Source organism: Phalangium opilio, unplaced genomic scaffold, assembly GCF_054372755.1.
Source record: "Phalangium opilio isolate 3A_F unplaced genomic scaffold, DU_Popi_V2 ptg000352l_1, whole genome shotgun sequence".
NCBI lineage: Eukaryota > Metazoa > Arthropoda > Arachnida > Opiliones > Phalangiidae > Phalangium > Phalangium opilio.
The window spans coordinates 2,773,852-2,792,135 of record NW_028324228.1 but is presented as its reverse complement, the minus strand read 5'-3'; the positions used below and the strand labels follow the sequence as shown (position 1 = coordinate 2,792,135).

General features: G+C 38.1%; 4 protein-coding genes and 3 pseudogenes across 4 annotated transcripts in view; 4 read left to right on the top strand and 3 right to left on the bottom strand.

The window, feature by feature from the left end:
- The window catches only part of LOC149602860 (uncharacterized), a 45,645-nt gene that overhangs the window by 420 nt on the left and 26,941 nt on the right, over positions 1-18,284 (top strand). The gene's annotated exons all lie outside the window — the stretch shown is intronic.
- LOC149602867 (uncharacterized) lies at positions 44-2,323 on the top strand (annotated as a pseudogene).
- On the bottom strand, positions 2,479-4,254 carry LOC149602866 (uncharacterized). The gene is made up of 3 exons (XM_089860338.1): positions 4,055-4,254; positions 3,261-3,987; positions 2,479-3,195 (listed from the first exon to the last, which is right to left on the bottom strand). Exons 1-3 carry the CDS (start codon positions 4,252-4,254, stop codon positions 2,479-2,481), a joined length of 1,644 nt encoding a protein of 547 aa, XP_089716464.1.
- On the top strand, positions 4,485-6,729 carry LOC149602865 (uncharacterized; annotated as a pseudogene).
- LOC149602864 (uncharacterized) lies at positions 6,816-8,477 on the bottom strand. Its single transcript, XM_089860273.1, has 3 exons — positions 8,461-8,477; positions 7,667-8,393; positions 6,816-7,601 (listed from the first exon to the last, which is right to left on the bottom strand). Exons 1-3 carry the CDS (start codon positions 8,475-8,477, stop codon positions 6,885-6,887), a joined length of 1,461 nt encoding a protein of 486 aa, XP_089716399.1. The 3' UTR covers positions 6,816-6,884.
- Positions 8,891-14,299, top strand: LOC149602862 (uncharacterized; annotated as a pseudogene).
- Positions 11,222-13,066, bottom strand: LOC149602863 (uncharacterized). Its single transcript, XM_089860336.1, has 3 exons — positions 12,867-13,066; positions 12,073-12,799; positions 11,222-12,007 (listed from the first exon to the last, which is right to left on the bottom strand). Exons 1-3 carry the CDS (start codon positions 13,064-13,066, stop codon positions 11,291-11,293), a joined length of 1,644 nt encoding a protein of 547 aa, XP_089716462.1. The 3' UTR covers positions 11,222-11,290.

Genomic DNA, 18,284 nt, shown 5'->3' with positions numbered 1-18,284 from the left:
TCCCCAGTGATAGTGAAAGTGAAAAGCTACTATACAGTGGTCTAGAGCTCCCTTCTTTCTCCTAATAGACCAATTCGAAAATGCCATGGGGAAAGAGGAAATTTCAGGGGTAGTCTCCATACTGGATAATATTTGCATGCTCAAAGCCTTTAATAGATGGCGCTATATGTCATTATTTTTCCTCCGTCTGTGATTGGTTAAAATTTATGGATTGTACAAATATGGCCGTGTCCATCGTGATATATTTAAGTGACGACGCGTTCGTGTGATATAGTACATTAAAACGATTTTACTCTTTTGTTTGTGGTTTCAAACGTATGCATTGATAATATACGGTAAATATTATATGTAAAGATAAAAAAATACCCTTAATACCTGTTTAAATTTCAATTGAAGTTGTTATTTGTTAAGCCTCGGTCAAAAATATGAGCCTCCCAGGCAAAGTGTGTTGTGTTCTGTATTGCACTCAAAGAGCGTCTTCCAAAAATGTAACTATAATTTCGATATTCACCGAATAAAGAATTATAAATATAAATCCTTAATAATTAAAATGTTTTCAGGTCTCGCTTCATAAAGTTCCATCACAAAGCAGGAAAGTGATGAGAATTCTTTGGTTGAAGCGAATCCGTCGCCGTGACTATATTTACAACCCGGCAGAAAACATTTTTGTCTGTTCAAAGCATTTTAAACCTTCCGATTATCGGCAAGGTCTTGCCAGCGGCAGGAAGATTTTGAAAGTGGGGGCTGTGCCTTCAGTGTTTCATTGGAACTTCAATAGACAAACTGATATAGATGACTCTTATGAACAAAGTGTCAATAACGATGATGAAAAGGAAGATAAAGAAGCGATCATCAAAGATACTGTAACAGATTTGGTGACGGTCGTTGCTTTTACAGAGGAGTCTATTACACAGTCGCTAGGCTATTGTGAATGCTCAAACAAAATTAAAGAATTAGAAATTGTGATTGCAGAACTGAAACGTAAACTTTCAATTCAAGAGCATAAAATAAATATTCAAGATTCCCAACTTAAGACTGCCAAAAAGAAATTATTTGAAGCAAAGAGGCGAGCTGTTATCGCTGAGAGCCGCTGCGACACGATGAAACCCAGTCTAGATAGAATAAAATATAACGATGATGACCTATTATTCTACACTGGCATCCCTAACAATTATAAACTGGTCGCTTTATATAATCGTCTAAATCCAGGACCTAACGGTGAAAATATCAACTTTTGGAATGGTGGTAAGATTGTGCAAAGACCTTCGCCTGCAGGCCGCCCCCGAAAACTAGATGTTAAGGATCAATTTCTACTAGTCTTGATGCGGCTCCGATTAGGGCTCTTTCTAAAAGACTTGGCAGACCGCTTTAGCATTTCCCCAAGCACAGCGTCCAATTACTGTATATCCTGGATTAATTTCATGTTTGTTCGCCTTGGAAAAATAAATATATGGCCAACACGAGAGCAAATAGATGCAACTATGCCAGAAGAATTTAAAAAAGATTATCCCAGTACTCGCGTCATAATTGACGCAACTGAATTGAAATGCCAAACATCAAAGTCATTGGTTCTACAGTCAGCATCTTATTCTAACTATAAATCCACAAACACATTCAAAGGACTTATTGGTATTAGTCCCAATGGTTACGTGACATTTGTCTCGCAGTTGTTCACTGGATCCATCTCTGACCAGGAAATAACTAGGCGAAGTGGTTTTCTGAAATTAAATTTCTCCCCTAATGACAGTGTTATGGCAGATAAGGGATTTTTGATCAAGAGATGCTAAATAAAAAAGGTGTTCGACTGAATATACCACCTTTCCTTGGTGAGAAGGGACAATTCACCAAAGAGGAACTGGAAAAGTCACAGAAAATTGCAGCCCTCCGAATCCATGTGGAACGACGAATAGCAAGAGTAAGAGGCTTTCATATCCTCGATCGTCCAATTCCCTTAACTCTAGCTCCCGTGATTAATCAACTCTGGACAGTGATTGTGCTTTTGTCGAACTTCCAAACACCTTTAATAAGCAATACTGAAAATGACTCTCAAAATGAACACAGTAATTTAACCAACATTAGTGATGATATTGATGATTTTCAAGAAGAAAAACATGATTTTCAAGAAGAAAAACATGATTTTCAAGAAGAAAAACATGATTTTCAAGAAGAAAAACATGATTTTCAAGAGGAAATTGATAATTTTCAAGAAGAAATTCTAGAACCTGAAAACGAATCCCTTGAAGATGAACTGGCTGGATGGTCAAGTGACACTGATTCAAGTAGAACTGAGATTCCCATTATCAATTTAGATACTTCTTTGTAAAGATTATAACTATCTAATATTTTATTTTATTTTAAATAAAGCTACAAGAAACTTTAATAAAACAGACTTTATTTTTAAAACCACTGTGGGTATGGGGCCTATTATCATAAGGAAGGTAGTAGGTACTTGAGAGTATAGGAACTTTTAAATCCAGATCACATTTTTATCACATTGTTTGTCTTGTAATTTTTACCTAATTTTGGTAACATATATGTAAAATAAAAAGCTTTTAAAACTGATTGCATATGGTCCCACTTTTCCTGATTGAATGGCACTCTCACAATTATCAAGCCTTCTGGGAAATATGTTACGTAGTGACACCATTTCAGCCCTGATAGCGCCATTTGGCCCATAATTTGGTAGAAATGGTTATCATTTTCATTTAAAAGAGGTCTTTGATCAACCATTTTTATTCTATCATCATCATCACTCAGTGCTTCGGTGGGTTTTTTATCCCGTTTGGACCAGGGACATTTAATTTCTAACAGCCCAAAAGAGGTTGGTTCCTTTGGATCATGGACTAATCCATCAGGTGAAGTTCCTAGCCAGGGTTTTGTCGGGTCAACAATGTATCCTGAGTCATGTACTGTTACGTTATGACCCATACTGTGCATCGTTTCCAGGTATTTGTTTTTGGCAATACTTTCGTTCTGTTTGCCATACTTGATAGCATTCAAGTGCCCAATGTCTTTAGGATTGACTATGTTGTTAATTCCAACTTGTGTCCATTTTTGATTTTTCCTTTTACAAATCGCACCGAAATTTGAAGAACTCAATCTAGTACTTCGGGCTTCATTCCACAGTAGCGAATCAGCTTGGTTCCTGGTATTCATTTCGAGATGTCGAGCTTGGTCAATAGAGACTTCATTTTTCTAAAATAACGAGATTAAATATTCTTTACAATCAGATTTCATCTTTAAAAAATAAATAAATTTACCATCAATACGGCCAACTCTGAAGATCCATATTTATTAATGACATTCTTGGAACACCAGGGAGTACAGGCACAGGAATGTGTCGGGATTGAAAATCGTTCCGAAGGTATATATCCATGAACAAATGGTAAGCTAGTCTCAAAGCTTTCAAGGTTGGTGATAACCTCATATCCATACTCCTTGGTTGACAGTTGCAAACTTAGTGGGGAACCTTCAGGAGCATATCCCATCCTAGTTTCAACCCAGGTATACTCTTCAGATGGAGGTAGAATACTTGCCCAGCCATCAACTCCATTACCATTAAGATTATTAATTAAATCTTTCGTAGCTTCTGCCACCTCGGTTTGTTCTAGGCTACTCGAGCTAGCTTCATACAGTTTACATAGAACTGGTTTCTTATTACCATCTTCTTTAGGAGCCTGAACATTTAGATCTATTACAGCGAAAGGGTGGACTTTTTTGCCCCTCGGACGGTTCCATTGTTGTGGTTTGTCGGTACAGGAGAGTTTATGAGGGGGATAGTTTATTTTTTTATCACGCAATTGGGCTAGTAACCGTAATAAAGCTACACCATGGTTGCAGGTTCCTGTAATTCCGGCAGGACATCCACAATATTCGTCTAGTATTTCAGGTTTAGATATTTTCAGAGCCGCACAGACCGTGTAAGGCTTATCATTTTTCTTTTGACTTTTGTAGCATAACCCTTTTACAAAAACTCGGTCATTTGTACTAAAAATTTAACAAAAGTTAGATACCAATGTTAACATCTTTAGAGTAAACAACGCTTGATACTTACGGTTCCGCTTTGCTCATTAACGAATCTGTTACGATATATTCTTCAATTAAAAACTTATAACTTCTTCGGTAATGTTGGAAGGTTTTACATCTGGACTGGTAAAACCTTTTGATTTCTTCTTTGCTAAGCATGGGCACATCCTTTATAGTTTTTTGGTATCCCAAAATTGGGAATACCAATCCGCCATCGTTATAATTCATTAGCTTCGCGACAAACTTAAGTTAAAATAATAAAAATCCTCGTAAAAAACCAGCGTCGCTAACACTAACAATTGAATTTTCCACCGTTAAGTAAACTGAGCAGACGACACTGACGACAGAAGTTATAAAACTAACGCGAGCGCCATCCTTGGCGATGCGTGTCATTAATTTATTATTCAGTATGGCGGTGCCCCTGCGAGTTAGGCTTATAGTATGGAATATTCGTATTGGTCTATATTAGACCAATTCGAAAATGCCATGGGGAAAGAGGAAATTTCAGGGGTAGTCTCCATACTGGATAATATTTGCATGCTCAAAGCCTTTAATAGATGGCGCTATATGTCATTATTTTTCCTCCGTCTGTGATTGGTTAAAATTTATGGATTGTACAAATATGGCCGTGTCCATCGTGATATATTTAAGTGACGACGCGTTCGTGTGATATAGTACATTAAAACGATTTTACTCTTTTGTTTGTGGTTTCAAACGTATGCATTGATAATATACGGTAAATATTATATGTAAAGATAAAAAAATACCCTTAATACCTGTTTAAATTTCAATTGAAGTTGTTATTTGTTAAGCCTCGGTCAAAAATATGAGCCTCCCAGGCAAAGTGTGTTGTGTTCTGTATTGCACTCAAAGAGCGTCTTCCAAAAATGTAACTATAATTTCGATATTCACCGAATAAAGAATTATAAATATAAATCCTTAATAATTAAAATGTTTTCAGGTCTCGCTTCATAAAGTTCCATCACAAAGCAGGAAAGTGATGAGAATTCTTTGGTTGAAGCGAATCCGTCGCCGTGACTATATTTACAACCCGGCAGAAAACATTTTTGTCTGTTCAAAGCATTTTAAACCTTCCGATTATCGGCAAGGTCTTGCCAGCGGCAGGAAGATTTTGAAAGTGGGGGCTGTGCCTTCAGTGTTTCATTGGAACTTCAATAGACAAACTGATATAGATGACTCTTATGAACAAAGTGTCAATAACGATGATGAAAAGGAAGATAAAGAAGCGATCATCAAAGATACTGTAACAGATTTGGTGACGGTCGTTGCTTTTACAGAGGAGTCTATTACACAGTCGCTAGGCTATTGTGAATGCTCAAACAAAATTAAAGAATTAGAAATTGTGATTGCAGAACTGAAACGTAAACTTTCAATTCAAGAGCATAAAATAAATATTCAAGATTCCCAACTTAAGACTGCCAAAAAGAAATTATTTGAAGCAAAGAGGCGAGCTGTTATCGCTGAGAGCCGCTGCGACACGATGAAACCCAGTCTAGATAGAATAAAATATAACGATGATGACCTATTATTCTACACTGGCATCCCTAACAATTATAAACTGGTCGCTTTATATAATCGTCTAAATCCAGGACCTAACGGTGAAAATATCAACTTTTGGAATGGTGGTAAGATTGTGCAAAGACCTTCGCCTGCAGGCCGCCCCCGAAAACTAGATGTTAAGGATCAATTTCTACTAGTCTTGATGCGGCTCCGATTAGGGCTCTTTCTAAAAGACTTGGCAGACCGCTTTAGCATTTCCCCAAGCACAGCGTCCAATTACTGTATATCCTGGATTAATTTCATGTTTGTTCGCCTTGGAAAAATAAATATATGGCCAACACGAGAGCAAATAGATGCAACTATGCCAGAAGAATTTAAAAAAGATTATCCCAGTACTCGCGTCATAATTGACGCAACTGAATTGAAATGCCAAACATCAAAGTCATTGGTTCTACAGTCAGCATCTTATTCTAACTATAAATCCACAAACACATTCAAAGGACTTATTGGTATTAGTCCCAATGGTTACGTGACATTTGTCTCGCAGTTGTTCACTGGATCCATCTCTGACCAGGAAATAACTAGGCGAAGTGGTTTTCTGAAATTAAATTTCTCCCCTAATGACAGTGTTATGGCAGATAAGGGATTTTTGATCAAGAGATGCTAAATAAAAAAGGTGTTCGACTGAATATACCACCTTTCCTTGGTGAGAAGGGACAATTCACCAAAGAGGAACTGGAAAAGTCACAGAAAATTGCAGCCCTCCGAATCCATGTGGAACGACGAATAGCAAGAGTAAGAGGCTTTCATATCCTCGATCGTCCAATTCCCTTAACTCTAGCTCCCGTGATTAATCAACTCTGGACAGTGATTGTGCTTTTGTCGAACTTCCAAACACCTTTAATAAGCAATACTGAAAATGACTCTCAAAATGAACACAGTAATTTAACCAACATTAGTGATGATATTGATGATTTTCAAGAAGAAAAACATGATTTTCAAGAAGAAAAACATGATTTTCAAGAAGAAAAACATGATTTTCAAGAGGAAATTGATAATTTTCAAGAAGAAATTCTAGAACCTGAAAACGAATCCCTTGAAGATGAACTGGCTGGATGGTCAAGTGACACTGATTCAAGTAGAACTGAGATTCCCATTATCAATTTAGATACTTCTTTGTAAAGATTATAACTATCTAATATTTTATTTTATTTTAAATAAAGCTACAAGAAACTTTAATAAAACAGACTTTATTTTTAAAACCACTGTGGGTATGGGGCCTATTATCATAAGGAAGGTAGTAGGTACTTGAGAGTATAGGAACTTTTAAATCCAGATCACATTTTTATCACATTGTTTGTCTTGTAATTTTTACCTAATTTTGGTAACATATATGTAAAATAAAAAGCTTTTAAAACTGATTGCATATGGTCCCACTTTTCCTGATTGAATGGCACTCTCACAATTATCAAGCCTTCTGGGAAATATGTTACGTAGTGACACCATTTCAGCCCTGATAGCGCCATTTGGCCCATAATTTGGTAGAAATGGTTATCATTTTCATTTAAAAGAGGTCTTTGATCAACCATTTTTATTCTATCATCATCATCACTCAGTGCTTCGGTGGGTTTTTTATCCCGTTTGGACCAGGGACATTTAATTTCTAACAGCCCAAAAGAGGTTGGTTCCTTTGGATCATGGACTAATCCATCAGGTGAAGTTCCTAGCCAGGGTTTTGTCGGGTCAACAATGTATCCTGAGTCATGTACTGTTACGTTATGACCCATACTGTGCATCGTTTCCAGGTATTTGTTTTTGGCAATACTTTCGTTCTGTTTGCCATACTTGATAGCATTCAAGTGCCCAATGTCTTTAGGATTGACTATGTTGTTAATTCCAACTTGTGTCCATTTTTGATTTTTCCTTTTACAAATCGCACCGAAATTTGAAGAACTCAATCTAGTACTTCGGGCTTCATTCCACAGTAGCGAATCAGCTTGGTTCCTGGTATTCATTTCGAGATGTCGAGCTTGGTCAATAGAGACTTCATTTTTCTAAAATAACGAGATTAAATATTCTTTACAATCAGATTTCATCTTTAAAAAATAAATAAATTTACCATCAATACGGCCAACTCTGAAGATCCATATTTATTAATGACATTCTTGGAACACCAGGGAGTACAGGCACAGGAATGTGTCGGGATTGAAAATCGTTCCGAAGGTATATATCCATGAACAAATGGTAAGCTAGTCTCAAAGCTTTCAAGGTTGGTGATAACCTCATATCCATACTCCTTGGTTGACAGTTGCAAACTTAGTGGGGAACCTTCAGGAGCATATCCCATCCTAGTTTCAACCCAGGTATACTCTTCAGATGGAGGTAGAATACTTGCCCAGCCATCAACTCCATTACCATTAAGATTATTAATTAAATCTTTCGTAGCTTCTGCCACCTCGGTTTGTTCTAGGCTACTCGAGCTAGCTTCATACAGTTTACATAGAACTGGTTTCTTATTACCATCTTCTTTAGGAGCCTGAACATTTAGATCTATTACAGCGAAAGGGTGGACTTTTTTGCCCCTCGGACGGTTCCATTGTTGTGGTTTGTCGGTACAGGAGAGTTTATGAGGGGGATAGTTTATTTTATTATCACGCAATTGGGCTAGTAACCGTAATAAAGCTACGCCATGGTTGCAGGTTCCTGTAATTCCGGCAGGACATCCACAATATTCGTCTAGTATTTCAGGTTTAGATATTTTCAGAGCCGCACAGACCGTGTAAGGCTTATCATTTTTCTTTTGACTTTTGTAGCATAACCCTTTTACAAAAACTCGGTCATTTGTACTAAAAATTTAACAAAAGTTAGATACCAATGTTAACATCTTTAGAGTAAACAACGCTTGATACTTACGGTTCCGCTTTGCTCATTAACGAATCTGTTACGATATATTCTTCAATTAAAAACTTATAACTTCTTCGGTAATGTTGGAAGGTTTTACATCTGGACTGGTAAAACCTTTTGATTTCTTCTTTGCTAAGCATGGGCACATCCTTTATAGTTTTTTGGTATCCCAAAATTGGGAATACCAATCCGCCATCGTTATAATTCATTAGCTTCGCGACAAACTTAAGTTAAAATAATAAAAATCCTCGTAAAAAACCAGCGTCGCTAACACTAACAATTGAATTTTCCACCGTTAAGTAAACTGAGCAGACGACACTGACGACAGAAGTTATAAAACTAACGCGAGCGCCATCCTTGGCGATGCGTGTCATTAATTTATTATTCAGTATGGCGGTGCCCCTGCGAGTTAGGCTTATAGTATGGAATATTCGTATTGGTCTATATTAGACCAATTCGAAAATGCCATGGGGAAAGAGGAAATTTCAGGGGTAGTCTCCATACTGGATAATATTTGCATGCTCAAAGCCTTTAATAGATGGCGCTATATGTCATTATTTTTCCTCCGTCTGTGATTGGTTAAAATTTATGGATTGTACAAATATGGCCGTGTCCATCGTGATATATTTAAGTGACGACGCGTTCGTGTGATATAGTACATTAAAACGATTTTACTCTTTTGTTTGTGGTTTCAAACGTATGCATTGATAATATACGGTAAATATTATATGTAAAGATAAAAAAATACCCTTAATACCTGTTTAAATTTCAATTGAAGTTGTTATTTGTTAAGCCTCGGTCAAAAATATGAGCCTCCCAGGCAAAGTGTGTTGTGTTCTGTATTGCACTCAAAGAGCGTCTTCCAAAAATGTAACTATAATTTCGATATTCACCGAATAAAGAATTATAAATATAAATCCTTAATAATTAAAATGTTTTCAGGTCTCGCTTCATAAAGTTCCATCACAAAGCAGGAAAGTGATGAGAATTCTTTGGTTGAAGCGAATCCGTCGCCGTGACTATATTTACAACCCGGCAGAAAACATTTTTGTCTGTTCAAAGCATTTTAAACCTTCCGATTATCGGCAAGGTCTTGCCAGCGGCAGGAAGATTTTGAAAGTGGGGGCTGTGCCTTCAGTGTTTCATTGGAACTTCAATAGACAAACTGATATAGATGACTCTTATGAACAAAGTGTCAATAACGATGATGAAAAGGAAGATAAAGAAGCGATCATCAAAGATACTGTAACAGATTTGGTGACGGTCGTTGCTTTTACAGAGGAGTCTATTACACAGTCGCTAGGCTATTGTGAATGCTCAAACAAAATTAAAGAATTAGAAATTGTGATTGCAGAACTGAAACGTAAACTTTCAATTCAAGAGCATAAAATAAATATTCAAGATTCCCAACTTAAGACTGCCAAAAAGAAATTATTTGAAGCAAAGAGGCGAGCTGTTATCGCTGAGAGCCGCTGCGACACGATGAAACCCAGTCTAGATAGAATAAAATATAACGATGATGACCTATTATTCTACACTGGCATCCCTAACAATTATAAACTGGTCGCTTTATATAATCGTCTAAATCCAGGACCTAACGGTGAAAATATCAACTTTTGGAATGGTGGTAAGATTGTGCAAAGACCTTCGCCTGCAGGCCGCCCCCGAAAACTAGATGTTAAGGATCAATTTCTACTAGTCTTGATGCGGCTCCGATTAGGGCTCTTTCTAAAAGACTTGGCAGACCGCTTTAGCATTTCCCCAAGCACAGCGTCCAATTACTGTATATCCTGGATTAATTTCATGTTTGTTCGCCTTGGAAAAATAAATATATGGCCAACACGAGAGCAAATAGATGCAACTATGCCAGAAGAATTTAAAAAAGATTATCCCAGTACTCGCGTCATAATTGACGCAACTGAATTGAAATGCCAAACATCAAAGTCATTGGTTCTACAGTCAGCATCTTATTCTAACTATAAATCCACAAACACATTCAAAGGACTTATTGGTATTAGTCCCAATGGTTACGTGACATTTGTCTCGCAGTTGTTCACTGGATCCATCTCTGACCAGGAAATAACTAGGCGAAGTGGTTTTCTGAAATTAAATTTCTCCCCTAATGACAGTGTTATGGCAGATAAGGGATTTTTGATCAAGAGATGCTAAATAAAAAAGGTGTTCGACTGAATATACCACCTTTCCTTGGTGAGAAGGGACAATTCACCAAAGAGGAACTGGAAAAGTCACAGAAAATTGCAGCCCTCCGAATCCATGTGGAACGACGAATAGCAAGAGTAAGAGGCTTTCATATCCTCGATCGTCCAATTCCCTTAACTCTAGCTCCCGTGATTAATCAACTCTGGACAGTGATTGTGCTTTTGTCGAACTTCCAAACACCTTTAATAAGCAATACTGAAAATGACTCTCAAAATGAACACAGTAATTTAACCAACATTAGTGATGATATTGATGATTTTCAAGAAGAAAAACATGATTTTCAAGAAGAAAAACATGATTTTCAAGAAGAAAAACATGATTTTCAAGAGGAAATTGATAATTTTCAAGAAGAAATTCTAGAACCTGAAAACGAATCCCTTGAAGATGAACTGGCTGGATGGTCAAGTGACACTGATTCAAGTAGAACTGAGATTCCCATTATCAATTTAGATACTTCTTTGTAAAGATTATAACTATCTAATATTTTATTTTATTTTAAATAAAGCTACAAGAAACTTTAATAAAACAGACTTTATTTTTAAAACCACTGTGGGTATGGGGCCTATTATCATAAGGAAGGTAGTAGGTACTTGAGAGTATAGGAACTTTTAAATCCAGATCACATTTTTATCACATTGTTTGTCTTGTAATTTTTACCTAATTTTGGTAACATATATGTAAAATAAAAAGCTTTTAAAACTGATTGCATATGGTCCCACTTTTCCTGATTGAATGGCACTCTCACAATTATCAAGCCTTCTGGGAAATATGTTACGTAGTGACACCATTTCAGCCCTGATAGCGCCATTTGGCCCATAATTTGGTAGAAATGGTTATCATTTTCATTTAAAAGAGGTCTTTGATCAACCATTTTTATTCTATCATCATCATCACTCAGTGCTTCGGTGGGTTTTTTATCCCGTTTGGACCAGGGACATTTAATTTCTAACAGCCCAAAAGAGGTTGGTTCCTTTGGATCATGGACTAATCCATCAGGTGAAGTTCCTAGCCAGGGTTTTGTCGGGTCAACAATGTATCCTGAGTCATGTACTGTTACGTTATGACCCATACTGTGCATCGTTTCCAGGTATTTGTTTTTGGCAATACTTTCGTTCTGTTTGCCATACTTGATAGCATTCAAGTGCCCAATGTCTTTAGGATTGACTATGTTGTTAATTCCAACTTGTGTCCATTTTTGATTTTTCCTTTTACAAATCGCACCGAAATTTGAAGAACTCAATCTAGTACTTCGGGCTTCATTCCACAGTAGCGAATCAGCTTGGTTCCTGGTATTCATTTCGAGATGTCGAGCTTGGTCAATAGAGACTTCATTTTTCTAAAATAACGAGATTAAATATTCTTTACAATCAGATTTCATCTTTAAAAAATAAATAAATTTACCATCAATACGGCCAACTCTGAAGATCCATATTTATTAATGACATTCTTGGAACACCAGGGAGTACAGGCACAGGAATGTGTCGGGATTGAAAATCGTTCCGAAGGTATATATCCATGAACAAATGGTAAGCTAGTCTCAAAGCTTTCAAGGTTGGTGATAACCTCATATCCATACTCCTTGGTTGACAGTTGCAAACTTAGTGGGGAACCTTCAGGAGCATATCCCATCCTAGTTTCAACCCAGGTATACTCTTCAGATGGAGGTAGAATACTTGCCCAGCCATCAACTCCATTACCATTAAGATTATTAATTAAATCTTTCGTAGCTTCTGCCACCTCGGTTTGTTCTAGGCTACTCGAGCTAGCTTCATACAGTTTACATAGAACTGGTTTCTTATTACCATCTTCTTTAGGAGCCTGAACATTTAGATCTATTACAGCGAAAGGGTGGACTTTTTTGCCCCTCGGACGGTTCCATTGTTGTGGTTTGTCGGTACAGGAGAGTTTATGAGGGGGATAGTTTATTTTTTTATCACGCAATTGGGCTAGTAACCGTAATAAAGCTACGCCATGGTTGCAGGTTCCTGTAATTCCGGCAGGACATCCACAATATTCGTCTAGTATTTCAGGTTTAGATATTTTCAGAGCCGCACAGACCGTGTAAGGCTTATCATTTTTCTTTTGACTTTTGTAGCATAACCCTTTTACAAAAACTCGGTCATTTGTACTAAAAATTTAACAAAAGTTAGATACCAATGTTAACATCTTTAGAGTAAACAACGCTTGATACTTACGGTTCCGCTTTGCTCATTAACGAATCTGTTACGATATATTCTTCAATTAAAAACTTATAACTTCTTCGGTAATGTTGGAAGGTTTTACATCTGGACTGGTAAAACCTTTTGATTTCTTCTTTGCTAAGCATGGGCACATCCTTTATAGTTTTTTGGTATCCCAAAATTGGGAATACCAATCCGCCATCGTTATAATTCATTAGCTTCGCGACAAACTTAAGTTAAAATAATAAAAATCCTCGTAAAAAACCAGCGTCGCTAACACTAACAATTGAATTTTCCACCGTTAAGTAAACTGAGCAGACGACACTGACGACAGAAGTTATAAAACTAACGCGAGCGCCATCCTTGGCGATGCGTGTCATTAATTTATTATTCAGTATGGCGGTGCCCCTGCGAGTTAGGCTTATAGTATGGAATATTCGTATTGGTCTATTCCAAACAACCAATGAATCAAGAGACATTTGCAACGTCATAGTGTGAAAAACAAGTTGGGCGGTATTTCGCGGCTAGTTTGAATTTCAAAATATCTAACGTACTTTTCTTAATTTTAAACGTTTTAATTCGATTTTTTTCTTGGCACACATAATTTTAGGCACATTTTTTTACCTAAAACTGCCCTCATCTTCTACTAGTCGGAAAACGTTGATCCTATCCCTTTAAGAGCCCTTTTCTATAACTTCAAACACTCCAAATACTTGCTATCCGGTTTTCGTTTAAACCATTACTAGGCCTAATTTGTAACCTCTAAATCTGGTTGCAGTAAACCAATATTGTTCCATGAAATTTAACACGGTGTAGCTTAAAACCGTTAATAGTAACATGCTGTCATCTGAACAGGTATAAATCTAAACCATTATGGTTCCAAAAATAGTAACTTAGGGAGGTGGTGAATTAAACAAAGGTTTATATTTATATTCCTAATGGTTTTATAGGAATAAGCCTAATGGTTTTATAGGAGTAAGCCTAATGGTTTTATAGGAATAAGCCTAATGGTTTTATATTAACGTCCCTAACGGTTTTATATTAATGTCGCTAATGGTTTTATATTAATGTCCCTAACGGTTTTATATTAATGTCCCTAACGGTTTTATATTAATGTCCCTAACGGTTTTATATTAATGTCCCTAACGGTTTTATATTAATGTCCCTAGGATTAATAAGAGAGTGAGCAGCGTTACTTCTGTAGAAAAATTCGAACAAACAATTTAAAAAATAAAAAAAAGAAATTACCAAACCCTTAAAAAACCCCTAAAAAATAAATTTGTAAAGAAAACGGGACAAAGGCCGAGCAAGAAAAAATTCAAGCTTATCTTAATAAAATCAACCTTTTTCTACCTTGCTCGACCTTCCCCAAAAAATACCCATACGTCATGGAAAATTCAGAATCCCAGTGACGATGGGCATTGAAAAAGCCCCCAAAAGCTTAAAAATACACCCCCTTTTGGTCACAAAGAAAGGATTAAAAAAGAGACCTCACAAGAGTTTTCAGGTGGAGAAAATTGCCTTCGATAAGGCACTCGCTTTTAGCATAGAGACTATAAACCCCAAGGAGTGGCAGGAATGCCAAAACTTCTTGCTCTTTTTCCTGGTACAGGGCAACTTCCGCTAAGCAAAATTCAACGGGCCGGAAGCTCTCATGTACCAATTTAGGAGCAACATCATTATTTGCGCTTGTAGAGCGGGGGACCTGCCACTCCTTGGGGTTTATAGTCTCTATGCTTTTAGGCTTCTCACCAGAGAAGTACTAAAACTTGTCACAAGGAAGTGGTAAAAAAATAAAACTTTAAACTTAAAAATTAAACTTGACTTCATTCAATAAAAGTAACCTTAGATTTAGCTAAGGAACAATAAAAAATTAAAACGTAACCTCAGAATTAGCTGAGGATTCTTAAACTTAAAACTTTAAGAAAATAACGAAAACAAAAAATCAAAAAAACAACACGAGATTTTTCAGTCGGTTTCGTGTTCACTAAAAACCAGCACCGCCCTCCCAAATAGGAACTTAATCCGCTTTAACTTCCCTGCATTTTTTTAATACTACCATCATATTCTAGAAAAATGCTTATGTCGTTCTCCCGGGTCATGTTCTTAGTTGACTTAACTATATGTTTTCTCAATATTTACGGATGAAATTCATTGCATTTTAGCCAAACAAATTGCAACTAAATCTTTCTCGATCTTCAATCTCCCTTTGCGAGATGAGCTTCTCTCTCTCTTCGAAAGGTGGAAACTGGATGTTGTTGTTTGACGCAAGAACGACTCTGGGTTTAACTGGTTATGAACTCTTTATTAATATAAGTAAAACATTATTTCCGGGAATACAACTGCTATTTGAGAACAGATAACTGGGAACTGATCAACTGTGAACTGAGAACTGAGAACTGAGAACGTTATCGGAATGTTATCCGGTTATATAGTTAAGGCATCGCGATAAAAAATAAAGATTACAAGAATGACCGCGATGCATAAAAAACATAGGTACATAAAAAATCTGGATATAGATAAAAAACAACCGGTACTATCTCTAATTTACAACAGTCCCTCTTAATATCGGTGGTTTCAAATCTTCTATCCAGGGGGTGGTCATTTAATTATTTCCAGTCCAAGGGCTTTGACGCAGAGGAGATGCTTCGGACGGAACAGGCTCTTCGTACAGATGTCAGCTGGAATTTCCTCTGTTGGTAGATACCGCAAGGCTATATGTCCCTGGTCGTAGGTGTCTCGAATGAAGTGGTGCCGGATGTCAATGTGCTTCGTTCTGGCATGGAAAACAGGATTCTGAACGAGTTTCTGGGCACCCTGGTTGTCGTTGTACAGCTCGATCGCCTGAACTGATACTCCAAGTTCGTTGAGAAGTCCCTTGAGATATATGGCTTCTTTGGTTGCGTCGGACATTGCCATATATTCTGCTTCTGTACTGGACAAGGCAACAGTTCGCTGTTTCCGGGCTTCCCAGGATACTGCAGCGCCGGCTAGTTTGAAGACATATCCAGTATATGACTTCCTATCTTTCGGACAGCCTCCATAGTCTGCATCAACGAAACCCTGGATTGGGAATCCGGTCTTCCGATAAAGCAACCCATGATGAAGAGTTCCCTTCAGGTATCTCAGAACTCTTTCCCCGGCTATCCAATGAGTTTCGTCATAACTTGTGTTGAACTGGCTCAATGCGCTGACTGAATACGCCATATCCGGTCGTGATGACACTACCAGGTACATGAGAGAGCCGACCAGAGATTGATACGGAATACGACTGATCTCTTCTGCTACTGGGTGTTCTGGACTTTGCAACTTGTTGTTGGCATCCATTGGAGTCGCTATTATTTTGGAATCTTGCATGTTGAAACGTTCCAGGACCGTTTCGGCATATTTCGCTTGGGAAATCCGGATGGTATTTTGTTTTAGATCTTGGTGAAATTCCATTCCGAGACAGTGATGGATTGGCCCCAGGTCCTTCATATCGAATTTTCTCCCAAGTTCATGCTTTACATCAGTCATCCAATCCGGGTTGTTGCTTGCAAGGATCAGATCGTCTACGTAGACTCCAATGATCATAACATCTTCCGCGACTCGTAAAACGTATAAGCAGGGGTCGCTCTTCAATGGTGTCACTCCAATTTCCGAAAGTCTTTGATGTAACTTCTTGTACCATTGGCGGCCCGATTGTTTTAAGCCGTAGAGGGATTTCTTGATGCGACAGACTTTATGTCCCTCTTCTTCCAGGTCGCTGGTCCATTTCTTTGCTCTGGCAACGATTGACTTGTCGAACCGGGTTGACTTGACGATTTCTTCGAGGGATTCTGTTAATCCTTCCGGGACGACCATATATATTTCCTCCTCGAGTTCGCCATTAAGATAGGCCGTGACGACATCCATTTGGTGGACTTCCAAACCGATTTCTACAGCAAGGGCCATAAGCAGTCTTATCGAGCTGGATCTAATGACGGGTGCGAACGTCTCTTGGTGGTCGATCCCTGGTCTCTGGGCAAAACCTTTCGCTACGAGCCTGGCTTTCCTTTTCTCTACTTCTCCGCTGGGTAAGTACTTCGTTCGGAAGACAAGACGATTTCCAAGGACCTTTTGGTTTTCCGGACAATCAACGATGTCCCAGGTTTCGCACTTGATAAGCGAAACGAACTCTTCCGTTACTGCTTTCCTCCAGTCGTTTGCGTACGGAGAAGCCAGGGCTTGCTTCATGGACAAAGGTTCTGATAAGATGGCTAGGTTTGCTGACTCATCGGACAGGGTTTCTTGCTCGTCAGTAGCCTCTTCAGTAAACTCTTCTGAGACGCTCGGAATCATGTTGAACGATTTCTTCGGTCGTCCGGGTACTCCAGTTCTTATTTTCTTCGGTCTTCCGGGACCTTTCTTCAGAACGAGGGTTTCTGAGGGTTTTTCGAAGACGTCCTCGTTTTCCTGGTCATTAGATTCTTCCGGGATTTCATCTTTGAACTCCTTTTTGACTTCTTTGAATTCTTCTCTGCCTGACGGTTTTGCAGCGTGTGTAGTGGCCGGGACTTCGATTTCGCCTTTAGCTTTGCTTCCGTATTTCAGGTTGACTTCTGGAGTGACGAAATCATCATATCCGCCTTGTTTATTAAATTCTCCCAGGAACTTGACATTTCGACTTCGGTAAATTTGCTTCTCGGACGGAACCCATAGTCGATAGGCCTTCGAGACTTGAGAATAGCCGATGAAAACGCATTCTTTGCTCCTGGCTGCAAACTTCCCCTTCCTTTTATTTTCGTCCAACCAGAAGAAAATAGGGGAAGTGGGTAGCTTGGGCAACTTCGCGAGGCGTCCCGTTTACGGATTTTTCGCGCCATTTCCCTCCCCGTGGGGGTGAAGAGAGATAGGATTTTTACGCGCATTAACACACGAGTGACGTAATTCTGTGGACAGTACGGTCCTACGCCTTCCAACTGACTAGAGGCGTCTGCTAGAGGCAGTGAGGCACTCAGGCAGAATGGCAGAGGCCGGAATCGAGTGGTAAGTACAAAATTCATAACTTATTTTAAAATATGTCTTTATTTTTAAATACAATGGTATTTCTAAGTTCCAGGGAAAAAATTAACTTGTCCGAAGTTTTAAACTGTGATAGGGAAGAGTTCAAAGTAATAAAGTTGTATCCAAGTTGTTGTAGTTTGATTTTTAACATTGGGATTGGTTTGGGTAGATCTTACTTTTCCTTTCAACACAGCCTGAGTTTTCTTATCGGTAGTTTCCTTGTACGTTAAATCACACTGCGTACTCTTAACGACATTCATTTTATTAAATAACCGAATTTTCGTCCTTAATTAAACCAATATCCGCATTAACCCGTTGCCTGACGTAACCCTAACTCAAACTGAAGCACAGCAGAAATATAAGCAGACTACACAAGTTAGTTCCACAGTTCGCTACATGGTGGCGTTC

Excerpts from the sequence above, each read along its gene's own strand:
- LOC149602866 (XM_089860338.1), bottom strand. The coding sequence starts at position 4,254 with ATGAATTATAACGATGGCGGATTGGTATTCCCAATTTTGGGATACCAA. Across the intron at positions 3,988-4,054 it reads TTAATGAGCAAAGCGGAACC|TACAAATGACCGAGTTTTTG; the intron begins GTAAGTATCAAG and ends TTAAATTTTTAG. Across the intron at positions 3,196-3,260 it reads CAGAGTTGGCCGTATTGATG|AAAAATGAAGTCTCTATTGA; the intron begins GTAAATTTATTT and ends TCGTTATTTTAG.
- LOC149602864 (XM_089860273.1), bottom strand. Across the intron at positions 7,602-7,666 it reads CAGAGTTGGCCGTATTGATG|AAAAATGAAGTCTCTATTGA; the intron begins GTAAATTTATTT and ends TCGTTATTTTAG.
- LOC149602863 (XM_089860336.1), bottom strand. The coding sequence starts at position 13,066 with ATGAATTATAACGATGGCGGATTGGTATTCCCAATTTTGGGATACCAA. Across the intron at positions 12,800-12,866 it reads TTAATGAGCAAAGCGGAACC|TACAAATGACCGAGTTTTTG; the intron begins GTAAGTATCAAG and ends TTAAATTTTTAG. Across the intron at positions 12,008-12,072 it reads CAGAGTTGGCCGTATTGATG|AAAAATGAAGTCTCTATTGA; the intron begins GTAAATTTATTT and ends TCGTTATTTTAG.